Consider the following 17808-nt stretch of genomic DNA (forward strand, 5'->3'; position numbering starts at 1 on the left):
AGCCATTCGTGTCAGAGTCCAATCAATATTGCTCCACCTGGCTTTTGATCCGAATCCCTGCCTTCGGTAAGTGCTTCTGGCCCTCCAAGTCATGAGACCCAACAATATATGTCTGTATCCTCCCTTCATGGGGACTATGAACAGATGGATAAGATGTGTAGGGATCAGAGGACCTCTCGATACTTTCTAGGCGATGGATACCTGGCGCGGTAGACTCGCGCACGCCCTGGGACCCGGACCCCAAGATGCTTCGAATGCCTCGAATAATAGATCCGGGGAACAATTTGCCGTAAAGAGATCTGAGGGTGGGTAAGCATACAACCACCACGCCCAGACCGCATTCTATCATTGTCCAGAAGAGAAGGAAAGTTATGAGGGCTAAGTGTTGTAAGCGCATGATCGAGGTAAGAGGACTGTCATGGGATTCTTTACTCTCTCCATCAGGCTGGTCGAATGCATTGACAACAAACCTTATATAGATTGCCATTCTTGCGGCTGAGGCTGCAATTGTCCTGAGATAATATCAGTAAGACTATCCAGTAATCTACGAGGTCTTCCTACAGAAATCCCACGAGAAAAACTCCCATAACAGCAAATTTCCCGCTGGTGCTCATATGCAAACCCCATATCTAGCGATAAGTCAATCACAACGTTCATCTCTTCCATAAAGGGCATGGACAGATAGACACCTGGGGAAGGGGGAACTCAGGCAGGACCTAGGTATCTTACCTTTGGAAGGGGAAGCGACCAGATCAGAACATCCATGATGAAATCAGAAATGGCATATGCCTCGAGCACCGGCAACTGCGCACTACATTTCTGCACCAAATTCGCAACAGCAGTCCACGCAGAAGCCGGATGAGCGCCACAAACCAGGATAGTGCCGATGCCAAACGCGAGGGTCCAGAGGATAACGAGGACGATCATGACGCGCGTGACGATATCGAAGGTGCTTGTTTTGACAGCGGTGCAGAAGACTTTGCGGTAGAAGAACAAGATGCTAAGCTTGAGCAGTCCGAATTCGAACACGCCGATGAAATCGAAGAAGTATTGGATCTATGCAGTACTCTACATTAGTAAGTAATTCGTTGATTAATCAATTACCACCGTATGTTATATCACGTTTATGCATGGGTTTGAGGGATGGATGGATTACATGTTGAGTTCTAATCTGACGCTGAGATTCCGAGAACAGAAAAGCCTTTGGTCCTGGGATATCTGGTTGAGGAAAGACATCCCCCAGGGATCCAGTAGCAGCACCCCATATCAGAAGCCCTGCTAAGACGAATTCCAACATCTAGATCAATCAGGTGAGTCAGTACCAGGCATAGGTAGGTAAGTGATACTAGCAGTTATTGCACATCCACGTACTAATGCTGGAATGGTCAACCAGTCATCGACCCATAACTTGCCATTCGCTTTGATGCGCGTGTAGAAGCGTAGGAGTACGGCTATGAGACCGAGGATAGGGAATAGGATGCTGATGAGAATGACGGCCGCGGGCGTGGCATATGTCCTGGCCATCTTGAGGTGAGGCTCTGCCGCTGATGAGTTGTTTGCTTGACCAATGACTTGCAATGCAATAGGTATTAGGGATAACGTTTAACTTGAAACTTAATCTAGTATTAAGCAAACAGGCAAACCTCCCAGGAATTAAGCATCATTATTAATAATTAAGGTTCCTATGTATGTTACCACAAGGATGAAATCTAATTCAAGCGAGTCTATTTTCGTTCGCGGGCTTCTTAATCGGGGCAAGGACAGTACGATTCTATGGGGCGGGGCTTCCTTGTACAGTATGTCAGCTGGTCTTTGCCCCACTCTTTACCAGTTCTGTGTGACCACCTCGACCATGTACCTAGTATAGCGATTCTATGCAGCGGAGCATTCAGAAAGCTTTCATTCAGGTACATGAACAAAGCTATTCTTAGGGAAAGTGCAAAATTTCGAGAATACCAGTGTGCCCAAGACCTTTTCAAATTAGAAGCATGGACTCGATCATAGTATTTAAAGAAGAGTACAAGCATTTCAAGAAAACATAGCCCAAGAACAGATTGACTAAAGGGCGAAGATTAAATGTATGAAGAAAGCAAAACCAACCTCGATATGCAATAGCCTCGGTCCTCGATGCAAAGCCATCCATTGCCATCTCCATAGACCTTGCCTCCGCACTATCAATTTCGGGAATTTTGGTAACGGCGTTATCGTCTTCGAACCGCGCGAATAAGGATAGTATCGATCTGGATTGCAACTAGTAGTCGGTCTTTCCTTCTTAGCTCCCTTCGGTCACAAAGCGAGCGAAGAAAGATAACAGACTATTACAGTTTCTTCAAACGGAATCCTATTTGCAGAAAAATCGATTTGTAAAAAAACCAAGCAAACGGAGATGCAGAAAAGAAGGAATACAATCCTCTTGGAAATGGCTATGTGCTAATAAGAGACGTGGGAGTCGCGTACTTGGCATTGAAAATTGGAAGTGGAATGGGAAAGAGAGTGGCATAGAATGATTGGTGGGTAGGTGGTTCTAAATCCGCTTAGTCAGCTCTCCTTGCCTTCCACCGTTCCCCTAGCAACACATCAACCTGGAGCTCCTTTTGACGAAGACTCTTTCGAAAACTATATAAAGTAACATTCAAGAGAGATGATAGCAGAACGCGATGAGAACCGGGTATTGTGAGCTAGTGTGTATCCTTTGATAAATATAGCAGCGCTGTGCAAAATAACTCCCAATAGGTATTCCGACTCCATGATATCCATCTAAAGCACTTATCAATGCCGGGTATAGCCCAAATGCAATTCCATAAACTCCCTCCATCCAAGCTAAATAGCGCACATCCAGCATCTCTTCCAAACATTGGACTTCGCCTTCTCCCCCTTCTCCTCCCTTTCTACCAACCCCAATAACCTCCAATCATAAACCTCCACCCAACACTTTTTCCGTCCCCCACTCCTCGTCAATCCTAACTCCTTTATCCTGTTTAAAAACCCTCCGCTTTCTTTGGGTGCATATGTATTTATCAGCGCGATCTTCCGGTATTTCTTTTTAGTTTGCGGGCACGTGCGTGGTAAAGAGGGGTGCGAGAGGTGTGAGAGGATGGTGGTGTAAAGGGACCCGTGGGAATCGAGAAAGGTGATGATAGTCGAGGGGAGAGAGGGGCCGAGGAGGAAGATGCAATTTGTGAGAGGGCAAGTGCTGCGGGTGCCGAGACAGGAGCCGGTTCCGGCTGTTGTTAAAGAGGAGGGGGGCTTTGGAGAATGTTTAGGTGTAGATGCGGATCGATGCATGCTTCGAGATGGCTGGATCGAAGTTGAAACATATACTGCTGCAGGTGGTGCTGTATTCGATGTCTTCTTTTCCGGTACCGCTACGCTGCTTGGTGTCAAGAGACCAAGCTTGAAGGTGGGGAAGCTCAAGGGGGTGTCGATAAGGCTGCTCCTTTGTGGAGCTGCGACCTCTGGTAAGCTAGTTGGTGGCAGCGAGGTAGGCTGGATTGATATTGGAACTGCACCAGATGTTGCTTGTGCTGTTGCTGGTGTATGGGATGACACCGGAGTCAGCATTTGGTTTCTTCGTGCAACTTCCGGATCTTTGGGACTTAAAATGCCTTGTTGGAAAAAGATTTGCCCGGGGGAAGAACGTCGTGATCGCCGAGCAGGAGACGCTCGTTTGGGCGAGAAAGTGACTGCTGGTGCACTGTCTTCAGGAGCAGACGTTGGTGGCGTCGGCATGGGATTGTTTACCAATGCTGTAGATCCAATGGGGCGCAGGACACCCCTTCTGAAGACAATAGGTCCAGGGGAAGCTCTTCTCTGGCGAGAGTCTCCATGTGCGTCTTCCCTGTGCGGAGTAGAGAGACGCCTCTTCCGTCCTTGCTGAGGACCTTTCCATACACCGGTTCCTCCTATTGTGAGGCCAACCGGTGCAGAAGCGGGTAACTCAAGATGTATCTTGAGAATATTAGGCAAATTGGCATGATGTGAGCCAATATCAAACTCTGCTGGGACCTGGACGGGTGTGGTAGTCTTCAGGATCAAGCGGGTAAGCCATTTCGCTTCTCGTGGTTCTAGTCGTGTATATATATCCTTGAGGGAGTCTACTGGGCAAAACGACTGCGGAAGTCGTTTTGAAATGGCTTGGACATCTAGGGACGAGCCTTTATTATAGGAGGCTATCTTGAGTAAAGCTTGATCAATTTCTTCGACTGTCACAGCATGGATGTCAAGGATTGTGAAGGGCTAGACGTTTGTTAGTATATGTTTCAGAAAAATACAAACGTGTTTGAACAATCGAGATTAATCATCGTCTTGGCGCGACGACAAACGACATTCAAGGTGGGGGAGGTGAAACAACGGCTAAGATTGCTGGCACTCACTCGTTTTGTAGCCCCCATGACACGCTCGACACAAACTGCCAGATCACCTTTCCAAGGATGAACCCTCCATTTGCTGACTTCGGCAAGCTGCAGCTTTGTGAGAGACAAAACTCTTGCAAGCAGATATTCCAAGCCATCTGCGTCTAGTCCAAAATCTCGATCCGTCCACGCTTCAGGTCGCAACATCGTAGCAACAGCGCGGCTACCGACTTCAAATCCGTTCAACTTGTTTTTATAACTCTGAAACCAGCGAATGATCTCCCTCTGGGTGAACTCCTTCACGGGTCCTGGCAGGACAAGGGTGTCCCGTAGATAGGGAGACTCAAGCTTCTGCAGCAGGTCGCAGAGCCAAGCAAACTTGAACGGCATGGTGGCCGTCGATGCATGGCACAGTGATAAAAATAACCAAAAAGGACGCAAATGATGCAAATGATGCTTTGAAGATGTAGGATGTTAGGCTGGGGTATATTCGAATTGTGAATATCAAGTTGATGGATAGGATTGTTATTCTTAGCTTACGCGACGTGCCTTATTTGACGCCTGGTCTCGTGATGTGTTTCAGGGTTTTCATTGGCTGACCGTACATGTAAGCAATCTCCGCATCAGATGAAAACGGGTTAGGGGCAGGGGGGTTCCTCGTCATTCTATTCTTCGAGGTCACTCGCCATCCAAATCCATTCGACATCCAATTCAAACAGGTCCAAGTCCAAACTGACCAGAGTGAAATCCTCTTCACTCATTTTCTATCTTTATGACTATCATGACCATATGATTCCAATCTATATTGGGCTGGGTTTCTAAACATCTTTCTTTTCTTTCCTCGGCCGCGTCCAAGCTTTCCCCTTGTTTTGATCAACAAGGAGCGTACATATAAGAGCAACAACGAATTTATGATATCACAAAGAACGTCCTTCTTCCCATTATTGGATCACGAAGCTGCACAATTTACTCACCAAACGATATGTACAATGGAAGGTCATAGAAGACGCTCATCTATCGACCCGGCTTCTGTGGAGTCAATCTTGACTTCAGGGGTTTCCAGCCAAGCTGCTGATCCCCCAAGCCCTCATATCGGGACCTCACCAAGCAGGACAAACTTTGCCATGGATCCTCCTTCCCAACCAGCCTCAAGGCACTCAAGGACCATGTCATATACACCCCTAAGGCCAAATCGGTTGTCCTTGAGCTTTCCGGTTGCTACGAACAGGAACAGTATTGAATCTGCGAGACACACCCCAACCTCTTCGATTTCCACCTCTTTCCCTTCTACACCGCCCGAAACAATACCAACTCCCTCTCCGAGCGATCCGAGCGGGTTTCTGAATGCTCTGGCAAGCCAAGAGAGGAAAGTGCTGGAATTGAAGGAGGAGCTTGGGAAAGCAGAGGCAGACCTCAGCAAGCTCAAAAGACAATGGGCAGTCCACGAGGCTCACAAGAAGAAGGCGGAAATTAGACATTTGGAACAACTACAGCCACTGCAAACGGCTGGAGCTGCAGCGGAAGGCACCAAGTTCAACGAGGATGGGACGATAATGACACGGCAGAGTGCAGAATGGGACAGGCGGAAAGCGCTTTTGACCAACATCAATACCAAGGAATCACGGAGCAGGGTATTCTCAGGGGCCCATACGCGGACACTGTCTCTATTATCTCCTGAACGCTCGAACTGCCCTCGTCCTTTCCCGCCCGTCCGAGAAGCTAGCACCGACAACCAGAGCCAGGCCAACTTTCCCAGAAGCACCACAATGCCGGATACTAGCCAGGGCATCACCAGAGTCAGCACCCATCGAGCACGGCCCTTGTCCTACCAAGGTGGCTTAACGCACGGCGCAAAACAAGTCGCAGAAGACATGAGGACGGGTCTCTGGACATTCTTGGAAGATCTGCGGCAAGCAACGGTTGGAGATGAGATTGCAAACAGTACCGCAAATCGTGGCATAGAGCAAACTAGTAAAGGGCCCATCATCAGGAAAAGCAGCAAGAGCAGCTTGTTGGGTGCTGACATGAGCAGGGGTCAGAAGAGTTCGCCGAGGCACTCTCCCAGGGCGTCGTCGCCCCGGACGTGGGATTCGTTGACGGGGGGAGACTCTGCGCTTTTAGATGCAGCCGAGAAACTCTTGTCTGATACGCATGCCGAGACTAAAGCGAGAAAGCCTTTGCCTAAGCCTGTAAAGAAGTCGAGGACGTTATCGTTAGCTGCTCCCGCATTGGATGATGACGATGACTGGTCGAATTGGGATTCTCCGGCCCCTAAATCACCGAGATGGAGTGGCAGTACAACTATTTCAGACGATCCAGCTACGCCCTCAAATGAAAATATAGATGACCCAGTCCAGTATGATATTATTCCTCTCCACCTTACGCTTGAACCCCTACTTACGCTCAAACCAGAATTATCGGGCAGTCAAATAACGCAGAGTCAAGTACACCGTCCAAGCGGGAAGAGCTTCAATGGCCAGCGTTAGACAAGCTTACGCCAGGTAATTTGAAGAGGACGGTGTCTACGATCATGCAGGAGTGGGAGAAGAGTTTGACCCCGCCGCCGGGCGAAGAAGGGCATCGTAGGAAAGACTTAAAGCAGAAGACACAAGAGGAAGAGGACGAGGTGCTTCTAATGTCGAGATGAGATTTCGACTAGAACAGGCCGTCAGCTGCATGGAATTTCGCTTTGGGTAATGAACTAACTATACGCATGGGTTTGGATGATGTTAATGAAATATGAAGACATAATGTAGATATAGATTTTGCACCACCATTGTGTATATATATGTATACATGACTTACATTTATCTTGAGATCATGTAGTATCATTTGGGTTTGTAGCAATGCTGCTTTGAACACTAAAATTCAGTTCAGTCGAGGCTGCACGCCTGAAAGATTGCTTTAGTGACAGGGGTAAAGAAAAATGCCAACAAGATACATCAAATTGATAATACTATGCTAGCCCAACCCAGTTACCCAACATCCCATTTTATATCCCAACGCCAATGCACATTTATATAGAAGACATGTGCAACCATCCCAGACCCTCACTACTGATAGTTCGAATCGCCCCTCTCCAACAACGGCCTCTCGTGCCGCCCCCTCCCATTCTCAAGCCTCTCCTCGACCACCACTTCCCTCTCCCTATACAAAAAGAACTGCACGAAAATCCCCAGATCCAACAGGAGCGTCCCCAGGCTGCCAGCCAGCCACGACGCATTCATTGCAATATATCGCCCATACAGACTCGCCGCCTCTCCTTTCCTGCATCTCCCCTGCTTATCCTCGCAATGTGCTTCATATGCAAAAATACTCAATACGTATGTCAGGTTCCCAATGCACGCGAATAGGAAGAAAAGCATGCTGATGCCCTCTGTGGATTTGCGGCGGTAGTTTAGAAGGAGCTGGGGAGCGCGTGATCCCAGATAGAGTGCCGCGCAAAGGTACCCGAAGATCTGGCCCCAGAGCGAGAACTGCACTTCTGAGTCGTGGTGGTGGTTTTCGTGATGTGTGGTCGGGTGATGGCTTGAACTGCTGCGTTCCGAAAGCCACCAGCCGAATACACCGGCGATGCAGACCATGAGGATCGCGACGAAGTTGAAGAGTACGGCTTGCAGACGGGTCGTTGGCCTCGCGTTTGCGGGAGCGGGCGATGAGGCGTCGAGGAGCGGGACGGCAGGTGAGAGGTGCGAGCCTGAGATGCTGGAGTGGCGTTCTGGGCCGCGGGGTGGATGCAGGAGTCCGGAGGTCTCGGAGGGTTCGCCTACGTTTGTGACGATGGTGGGTTTCGGGGGCGGGTTGGGGTCGTCGTGCCACTAGATCATGGGGGAGTTAGTTATTTCCTATTGAAGAATGTTTCCGGAGTAGAAGGAGCTTATGTTTCCAGTTTAGGAGGTATGTAAGGAGTAGTTAGAGTACATGAGACATAACATGATAGAAGGGGGTAGGATAAAATCAAAGAGCCAGTTTTCCTTACGGTGAAGCCGCGGTAGTAGAAGCATTGGCCGAGGAGGACTATGTCTGCTATGAGGTAGTAGATTGCCAGGATGATCTGGGGAGTCTGTTAGTGTTTTTTCATTCTTGGATGTCTGACAGGTTTAGGAACAGGTGGGGTAGCTGGAGGGACATGTACCATGGTAGGAAGCACTCCTTGCAGTATTGCTCCAAGAATATTGAAGACATCTCCAGCAGCCCACACAACGATAAAACGCACGCTCAAGCCATCAGCTGACCCGCGGCGGAAATTTTCAATAATCTGAGGAGAAAATACTACAATCCAACAAGCAAGAGATATTGACCTATGTTCTCATATCAGCTATAATTCTTTTCAAGCTCCAGATGAAATTCGGCTTGATATGAAGGTTTTCGCGCTAGCGAGTAAGGAAGGACAAGGCTGAAAGGGGCTTGAGGAAAAGATAAAAACAAACCCGCAAATCCCACTAATTGCCTCAATATCCAAATTCAACGTCTGAGTTGGAGGAACCATTTTTTCTATTCCTATTCTGTTTTCTCTCTTGACTTGCTTGACTTGTTGTCTGTTCCCGAAACATCAACCCTGCAAAACTAATTCAGCCGCAGTCGATCCGTGAGTCAATGACGATCGTTTTCGTTGTGCGTGAACGTATATGTGATAACTCGATCTCGGACTATCAAACGTCTAGGTAATATCGTAGGACACAAAATATAAATAGGAATAACTAGGTGAAAATGGTGAAGGAATGTAGAGATAGGCAAGGTGTAGATGGTTTGGATATGAGATTTTCAGGGTTCCGTGAAGTGATACAAAAAGCGATGGAGCGGCCGCTAGTGTGGAACTGATGACTCAGCTCGCCCCTAATCAAATAGGGGAAATTGTTTACTTAGTGAAAGAGTGCTACTGTATCGATGAAGTCAATTTCAAACGCCAAACATTATTAGTAGATAGAAATCTAGAGATAGGAAGATCCATCTCCCTTCGAGCTTAGGATTATTCCTAAGCTTTTTCTCTTGTGCTACCTGACGCAAACAGCTCACTGTAAAACCATGAATTTTCGCGATGGCATGTGGTTGGTTGTTGGTTGGTTGCCGACAATGCTCGTCTAGAATAGGCCGAAGAAGTCTACTCAATTGCAGAGCACCCAGCAAGAAACTCGTTGTGTTTACTCAGTCCGGCGGTTGTCTTATTCTGCCCACGTTGATTGTGTGTGGTGTGTAGTGTTCCCTCCCAGTGAACCACCTACGAATCATTTTCCATTATGATACTTTCCTGGCACTTTGGATGGGGACAAAGGGGGATGCATGGGTCTTTCTACAGGGTTGATTACGCGATGGTAGCAGCTACACCTGATATCTACAAGATTATTTACCACTTTAACGAACTGCAGATCGGGCTCTCATATTTGCCATGCGGGGTAGACATTATTGCTGGCGGTTACTGCAACGGGAAGATGATAGACTACACCTACAAGACAGTCGCAAGGAGCTTCGGATGGAAAGTAGACAAGGTTTCTGGAGATGACCTGAAGAACTTTACACTCTATATCAGAGAGGTAGAATATACTGCGTATATTTTCTATGCAAGCAAGTCTATGATTCTGCATGATGTTCTCTCTCCAACTAGTATCCCGTGAAGAAGATAAACGCCAGAAATGCAATGACAACCGTTGTGATAGGCCACCAAATACTCCCTTTTTCAATGGAGACCCGAGAGAAGATCAACGCCAGCCCGCAATACGTTTATAAACCCATGATATACCCTTTTATCTTCCTGTATATGCAAACCGAAATCAACGCCTGCCATTCATTCAGAAACCCCCATGATATGCGACGCGATAGCTGAAGGTGAAAATCACCATCTTATCCATGATCAAGTAGTACCAGCGCGCAACGAACCGCAGCAATTGCAACACACTCGATGTTTACATGTCTACCTTTCCGCTCGCACGACCTGTTTTCCTCCAACCTCCATCTCATCAATCCCACGCACGGCGCTTCTCCTTCCAATCCAGACCACGTACTCGTCCAGTAAACTCGACATCATACTCCCTCCTAACTTCAACCCATAGCTCCTTAAAACTACCATGAATCTTAAACCACTGCTCACCCAGGTATCTCGTCGCCCAAGAGTTGTGCGGAATGAACTGGGGCGTGTTCAAGTACACAGCTTGCCAGTACAGTGACCAGTCTTCGAGTATCATGAATAGCACAACGTAGTTCAGCTGTTCGGCAGTAATAGAGGTTCCGGATGTGAGGGGTGTGCGCATGGTCACTGCCAGCTGAGTCAGTGACTTGAGCTTGGTGAGGCGGCAGATTAGGCGGGTGAGGAGGAGCATGGCTGGAGTGTTGACTTCGATCGGCGGGGAGTCTTTCAGGCAGGGAAAGGGTGCTGGTCTGCCAGCATTCTGGACAATGGCGGTCCCGGCGCTTGCTTGAGGGGTTGGGTAGTTGAGATTGATGTGGATCTGCTCGACGTGCTGGTAGAAACTGTCATCTAGCTTGTCCATCTGCGTGAGTATTGTTGGGCAGTTGGGATCCAGTGCAGAGTCGAGAGCTTTGATATCAATGTTGACTTCGACTACATTTCGAGCCCAGAACCTTGCCTTCTCCGGAGCACTCATGCTTGAGACATCCGCCAAAAACTCATAGTGGCCCTCTTTGTACTTGTCGGTTTCGAATTGAACTCGAGATCCGTCGGCATGGATGAAACTCTGCATCTCGGTGATGTTGTGCTTGATATCCGATGCGGTTATAATGACATTCTTCTTCGATTTATCATGTCGGTAGATGATCCAAGTTCGAGGAGCTGCTGAAGAAGAGGCATAGCTGTAGGAGCCGGGTGTGGAGACTAACGATTGATTTGATGCTGTATTCTTGTGGTATGCACGATTGTGGGAATACAAGTTGTGAGCTTCAAGGAGAGGAATCATTGAAGACAAAACAGTTGAAGGCAGGCCTGATTTGCTTGACATCTGCGGTGAGAAGGGAGGTGTATCTGGGGCGTTAGTAGAAAGATACTTTGCTGGGCCAGAGAAATCGACGCCAATCTTGAGAGACTGAAGTTGGTTCCCTAGATTCGGAAAGCCATTTGCTTTGCCTTCAAAGGCTGCGTATTCTCCCTTTCCATCTCGTGGTACAGTTTCTCTAATCCCCATGGCGTTGAGTTCAATAGATGGCACCATTTGAGAACTAGCCATAGACGTTTCCGCGGATTGAGAGGACAGTAGAAGCGTTTGCTTTTTGGTAGATCGCTTGTTTTTGCCTGCCATCGTGTCAGATTTGATGTGGCTGCCTATGGATAAGTATCGAGTGGAGATTGGAGCGAAGACATGAGAATGTGAATGTATATGGAAGCTAATATCTCTCTGAGAAAGTTAGGCAAAAGAATTTCGATCTGCAAGTTGAGGTTGCCCCACTCTTTTGCGAGATTCTGTTTTATGCTCTGTGGATTTATCTGGCTATCTTTGTCAAATCTTGTGTTTATTGGCTTGTTTAATGTGGAATGTAACAACATCTGAACAGAGGCCATTCTAAAGTATTGTGAGATCGCTTTCCGGTCCCTGTTTCTACCAAGGAGTGATTGGAAACAGAAAAACTCCATAAATGTATGATAGATGATCTTTAGTACACTATATGTGAGAAGCTAATATTCTAGACAGCTTATTGTTCAAACACGTTCGTTTTTTCTCGCAATAGCGCCTAGCTAATGTCTATCAAGCAACAGGGAACCAATATACGTCAGAACACTTTTCAATTTATGTCAGACGCAGCTAGTAATTGTCGTAGCACACCCCTGACCTTCTGGGGTAAGGCACGGCCCTACAATTATACTGACTTTGCAGTCAATCCTGTCCTTCGCTCTATCGCTGTCGCTGTCGCAGGGCGATGGTGAATGTTTGGATATGGATTCGTGATAATTAGATAAAGCAGCAGAGCTCTGTATTGAATTAGGTTCTTAGAGATATGACGATCTTAATGGGACATGTAGAATGTTTTCTTGCAGTATCACACCTTTATTAGACATCAGTGTTGGTATTGCTGGTGTTCTCTTGAAGTGGTGGGGTAGACGTTCACCTTCGCTTTGGCCTGGCTTCGAGAGGTCTGGTCTAATATTGAGCCACAGCCGTCGCGGCATAGTACAACTGAAAGGTAATATATACTAGCATAAGAAAGAGATAAATTCATGAACATCTTAATGGAGTGCATATCACATTGTAATACTTGGGTGTCATTCGTGCATATGATTGTTTTAAAATACGTCAAAGGAATATTTTACTGTCCAATTTTTCTCAAAGGATTCTTTTTGTCTATTATCTAATATACTCTCTAAGATCCTCTAACTCCATTGTTCCGCCATTGCATTATGAGCTCCCCCTCAACTACTCCTTGGGGGCAGCGCTTGGGGTGACCCCGATTACGCCCCATTCCATTGGTGGCTCCTCCGGGGACTGCTTAAACTCTTGCTCAGCCTTTCTAATCTTTTTCATCTCCACATTGAGCAATTCTATGATGACGTGCTCGACGAATAGGGGACGCTGAGTAGCGAATATTGGCTGATAGGCCAAGTTCCAGTTCCTAAATTTCAGTTTATAGAAGGGTAGAACCTGCTGCAGCTGGGACCAGGAGACCCAATAGCGATGGTGAAGCACTGAAGTCAATGCCTGGAGACTCAGGATCGAGTGGCTCTGTTGCGGCATCCGGGCCGAGTATTTTGATGCATTCGTTATCTTCTGGTAGAAGAGAGAACAGCAGAGAGACATACACGTGAGGACATGCATACAGCTCTGGGCCAAGTTTATCCATGTTTCTGAGTACAGATGATACCTCGGTGTCAGCAGTTCCCATAGCCCCGATGTCAATCACAATCTCGAGCCACATATCCTTCCAAAAGGCTTGCTTGTTTTTCGAAGTCATCGCCTTGTACTCCCTAGGGAAGCTGGAGTTGTCGTCATCGAACTTGGTGGTGTTGAAGTACTTCAAATTTCCCTTAGGAAATTTGTACTCTGCTTGGTGAAGGCGGTTCTTGGTAATGTTAGATGCAGTTAGAACGACGTCCTTTTTGCTGTGCTCTTTTCGGATGACCCGGTCACGACCCGTGGGTGTTGCCCATGAGGGTGCTTTGGTTCGATAAAGAGCCTTCTGTGAAGCCAAGTGTGCCACAGAAGTGCTTGCCGAAGCATCCTGTGCACTAGCTGGTGTGGATGGTTGTGCTGAAGACACTTCTGTAGCAGGCACTCGTTTCTTGCTGTCAAGACGTGTGGCAGAAAGTGCAGCTTCAAGGTCTCTTTCTCTAGCATCCTTAGCATCGTTTTCGGCTCGGTCAGCCGCCGCCTTTTGCTCAGCAGTACCAAAAGCGAATCTGCGGCCAAGACCAGTTCGTTGGAGGTTGGATGGAGGACCCATGGTATTTTATGGTCTCGGAAGTGGGTATTTGCGTTGCTGAGAGGGTTGGTGATAGATAAGGGTCTTGCTTGACAAGTGCTCTTGTGTTCGGGTTGGTGCGGGTATGATTTTTTTCTTGTGAACGAGGGACCATGGCTCTTTTTATACCCCAAGACTTGCATCTGTATTCACACTGTCCCCATAAGCATTAGGCAGCAATGGTGATTGGGTCTGCTGCGCAGTTGATGATTCAATCCCGAAGAGCTATAATACAACCTTCAAGAGAAACAACAACTAAACAGTTGATTATGATGTAGGAAAAGCTACAAAAATGGAGATAAGTAATTGTAAGCTATGGAAAAAAGACTTAATGTATGTTCGCACGAATGAGATTGCCCAAAACTATATCTCCCGGGGACTTTTGACTCACTAAGTGCTGGTTCTCTATATCACAGACCATATGGCTGTGAGAACCGTCTCTCTTTATACGTTATTTATAGGATTGCTATGAGTTATACATCACCCACTATGAGCAATGAGTAGAAGCAAGTTGAGAAAGCAAGCAATTATTTTTGTCCCACACGTCAAACCTAGAGAATGCAAGCAATGCTTGCTGATTGAACTGAGGTTTCTGAGAACTGCAAGCGGAATGATTAATAGTGGACACGTGCTCGTTATTTGTACTCTAGTAGCCTGTTCCGTGATAAATTCCATGAAACTTGTTACTTGAATATGCTATCTCACAGGATCATAGAATCAGCACTTGTCTTTTATAAAGTTAGTGGATGTGGCATAAGTCTCTTCTGATGCCATATCTTAAACTTTTTCAAAGCCTTACTCTTCATGTTGACGAGCAATATGTTTAGATGTGGTGTATACGTTTTATCAAGACGACAATCCTAATATTCGAAATCTCAGTAGAAAAATGAAAAAAAAAAAAAAACTTGTAAGTTTCTTTGAAAATACTCTACATGTATTTTACTGATAATCAAAAAAGCTAGTGTACTATACTGTGAGGAAGTTACCCTGATTATTGCCCTCATTGTCTTGCGAATAGCTCTTTCCTGTTGGTGGGTAGACTTTCTTTATACCTCCGCACGCCTAATATCTTAGTGTCTTGATAGCGATACTGAGTCCAATTGAACAATTCACGTCACATTGAAACGCTAGTTGCAAATTTTTGGGCATCTGGACACCTGAAAGTCTCACATACCGGTACAAGGTACATACCCAGCCTCAGGTAAGGGGTGGGTCTGAAAAGGGGAAGCAACATGGTCCGTGCTCGCCTAAGTTCTACCTGTACGAAGTACTCATTCAACATCCTAATGTTCCTGAAAACTATCCGTTACATACCTCCGCATGTTCTGTGCCACTGACGGCTTCCGAAGCATTGTTCCTGTATACATAGAGCGCCTGGATGTCAAATGAAACATTTCAACTCAAGAGTCTGCTACGGTCTGACTGTGGGGGAATTGCGGGGTGATTTTTAAATCAGCTTCATCCCCGGTCCGGTCTACCCCGCAATTTGCTAGAGAATTGCTTTATGAGTGTTACCAACATGGTAGACTTGATAATTATAATAGATCTCTTGATTTCTAGTAGATGATGTAAAGTACAAGCAGACTTTTCTTTTTGATAACGAAATTTATCCAGCATCGTTTTGCTACAGCACTTGCCACAAGTTTGGAAGGCTCTGTGTCAGTTCAAGCACTCTCGTGTATTGGGGATAGTCCAAGAAATGATTGAAGCATTTTTTTATCTTGTTTAGATTCTATTGGCCTCGCTATTCGACACTATTCTCAAGTGAAGGTGTTGCCACTGCCATCCATCGCGGCAATCTAAGTCATCGAACTCAATCACTCGATAACCGTTTCCACAGGTCCTCCAAGTCATGTCCCATTCTCTCATGGATGTTCTCTGCTTCTCGTTTTTGGAGAAATGTTGCGGCATGTTCCTTCTCAATCTCAACTGTAAGGGTAGTTTGTCAGTACAAGGATTTTAACAGGATGCTCAATGCAGTATGTACTTACCATGTACGTAAACAGCAGCTTTCTTGCCAGAGTACATTGCGTGTGGCACGTTTGTGGCATTATCGCTATTTGCATCGCCCACTGCGAAGACGCCAAGTGCAGCGGTTCTCATACTGTCCGGGTTCACAATCATTTTCTCGCCGTAGACTTCTACTCCAAGTGATGAGCCGAGAGTCGAATGTTGAATGGAGGGGAAGTTGGTGAGGAAAGCGTCCCGTTCAATGGAGCTTCCGTTGGCAAGGGTGACTTTGAACTTGTCATATTCCGTGTCAGTGGTCACGTTATGTATTACCGCTCCATCTTGGATTCGGTCAATGCTCTTGATGCTTGCATTGTTGATGACTACCCCGTACCCTTGGAGTTCTGTGACCCAGCCTGGACGGTTCTTGTCCAAGATCGCAACATTCTCATCCGTGTAGGTCCCATTTACGAAAGCAATGATGTCGTGAAAAAGCGTCTCCGACTCTATGACACTACCGACGGCATCAACGATGGAGCCAAGGATGCCAAAGCTTTGGTCACGATGCTCATATCCATCGCACCAGTCACACCAAAAAATGCCTCGTTGCCACGCATCTTTGACGCCTGGCGTGTCTGGGAGAACGTCGCTGAGGCCAGTGGCAAGGATGATTTTGCGGCTGGAGTAGGTCGTACCATTGGCATCGGTCGTGACGAACGATGAGCCGTTGTTGACCGAGACAATCGACGTAGCTGTTGCATTTTTCATATACGCTGTGGGATATTTCGCTATCATCTCCCTAGCATTATAGCGGAATACCGCGGGGACAGTGCCTGCACTTTTGTTAGGGCTCAATTCAAGCTTAGAGCAGTTACATGAGAAGACTTGCCATCATTGCCAATAATATCGTGCATATGTCTTGTATTCTGATTGCGGTATTCTGCAGAATCAAGCATCAACGTCTTACGTCTTACTCGGGCAAGGCCACTCAGGGCACTGAGCCCTGAAGGCCCACCGCCAATCACCAAGACATCATAATCAGTTACCGGGACCGTTGATCTAGGTATTATCAAAGATTCGCCGACGGCCACAAGAATGAGCAGTAACGCAGAGCCGTACTTGAAGAAACTCATATTTGGCACTGATGTTCGATGCGACGATGGAAAGAAGACTTCTTGTTAGTTGTAGAATGAGAATCTTTCTAGCCCGTGGGGTTTGGCTTTCTTATGTCCTCCCGAAATTAAAAAAGGTAGTAGGATCACCACTGATCCTCACTCTTGACACTGCGTAAACGATAAATCCTGCATCTTGGCATTTGAGGTTCCATGCAAATAAAAGTAGGCATAAAGCTTGACTTGGTTACTAAAATCGTTAATACATACACTAACAGGTGCAGGGCAGGGTTGCAGTGCCCTATAAATTTAGCGAGAAAGATGCTAGAACGCTAATATGTAATATTTACCTAGGTACATAGAGTTTCACCTCTACTATTAGATATATATAAATTGTGTACCTATAGAGGTATAAGGTCATAGAAAACGCCCAAGTTTAATGGTTATGCGCTGGGTTTTAGGGTGCACGTATGTACTAGTAATTTACAGGTAAGTCTAGATCTGCGACTCCTAGGGATAACGCCCTGCATCCGGGGGCGGGGGTGCCGCAGTGGATTTCTGCATTTACCGCAAGCGTTCTTCTCACAAGCCCTTCTAGATCCAAAGCACTAGGGGAGGCCGATTCTTCTTCTGCTTCTTCTTTCAAGCCAAAGTCAAACCCCCACAAGTATTGCGCAATGTGCTCCTGGCTAGCATCATCGTCCCTTAATTAGAAGATATCTCGGCATTTGAGGATCGGCATCCATCCACGGACCACAGAATCCCTACGGACTGGCCGGTGGGCGAGATCCGCTATTACGGATACTTCTGCAAGTACTTCGTAATAAATTTCTCAACATCAATGTTGGTGTAATTCGGCCGGGCCTGCTCCGGTGTGATGGTCAGACCATCAATATTTTACTGCAATGAATTGGAAATATTTGTTTCATGGTGTTGAATACTGGTACACTGCTCTTAGTCAGCCGATCCGGTACTTGATCGTAGCCCTAGCCGCC

General features: G+C 46.8%; 3 protein-coding genes across 3 annotated transcripts; 1 reads left to right on the top strand and 2 right to left on the bottom strand.

The window, feature by feature from the left end:
* Positions 1-5341: 5341 nt before the first annotated feature.
* LHYA1_G004776 (uncharacterized protein) lies at positions 5342-6999 on the top strand (the record flags this gene model as incomplete). The annotated part of the gene is made up of 2 exons (XM_031149732.1): positions 5342-6708; positions 6765-6999. The coding sequence occupies 2 exons, from the start codon at positions 5342-5344 to the stop codon at positions 6997-6999; spliced, it is 1602 nt and encodes a 533-aa protein (XP_031005817.1).
* A 406-nt stretch (positions 7000-7405) lies between these two features.
* Positions 7406-8841, bottom strand: RTC2_0 (putative vacuolar amino acid transporter; the record flags this gene model as incomplete). Its single annotated transcript, XM_031149733.1, has 4 exons — positions 7406-8170; positions 8332-8406; positions 8461-8653; positions 8783-8841. The coding sequence occupies 4 exons, from the start codon at positions 8839-8841 to the stop codon at positions 7406-7408; spliced, it is 1092 nt and encodes a 363-aa protein (XP_031005818.1).
* Positions 8842-15564: 6723 nt separating this feature from the next.
* LHYA1_G004778 (putative thioredoxin reductase) lies at positions 15565-16834 on the bottom strand (the record flags this gene model as incomplete). Its single annotated transcript, XM_031149734.1, is given in 3 exon segments — positions 15565-15680; positions 15743-16562; positions 16577-16834. The coding sequence occupies 3 exon segments, from the start codon at positions 16832-16834 to the stop codon at positions 15565-15567; spliced, it is 1194 nt and encodes a 397-aa protein (XP_031005811.1).
* Between the last annotated feature and the right edge of the window lie 974 nt (positions 16835-17808).

Source organism: Lachnellula hyalina (assembly GCF_007821495.1).
Source record: "Lachnellula hyalina strain CBS 185.66 chromosome Unknown contig00056, whole genome shotgun sequence".
Taxonomy (NCBI): Eukaryota; Fungi; Ascomycota; class Leotiomycetes; order Helotiales; family Lachnaceae; genus Lachnellula; species Lachnellula hyalina.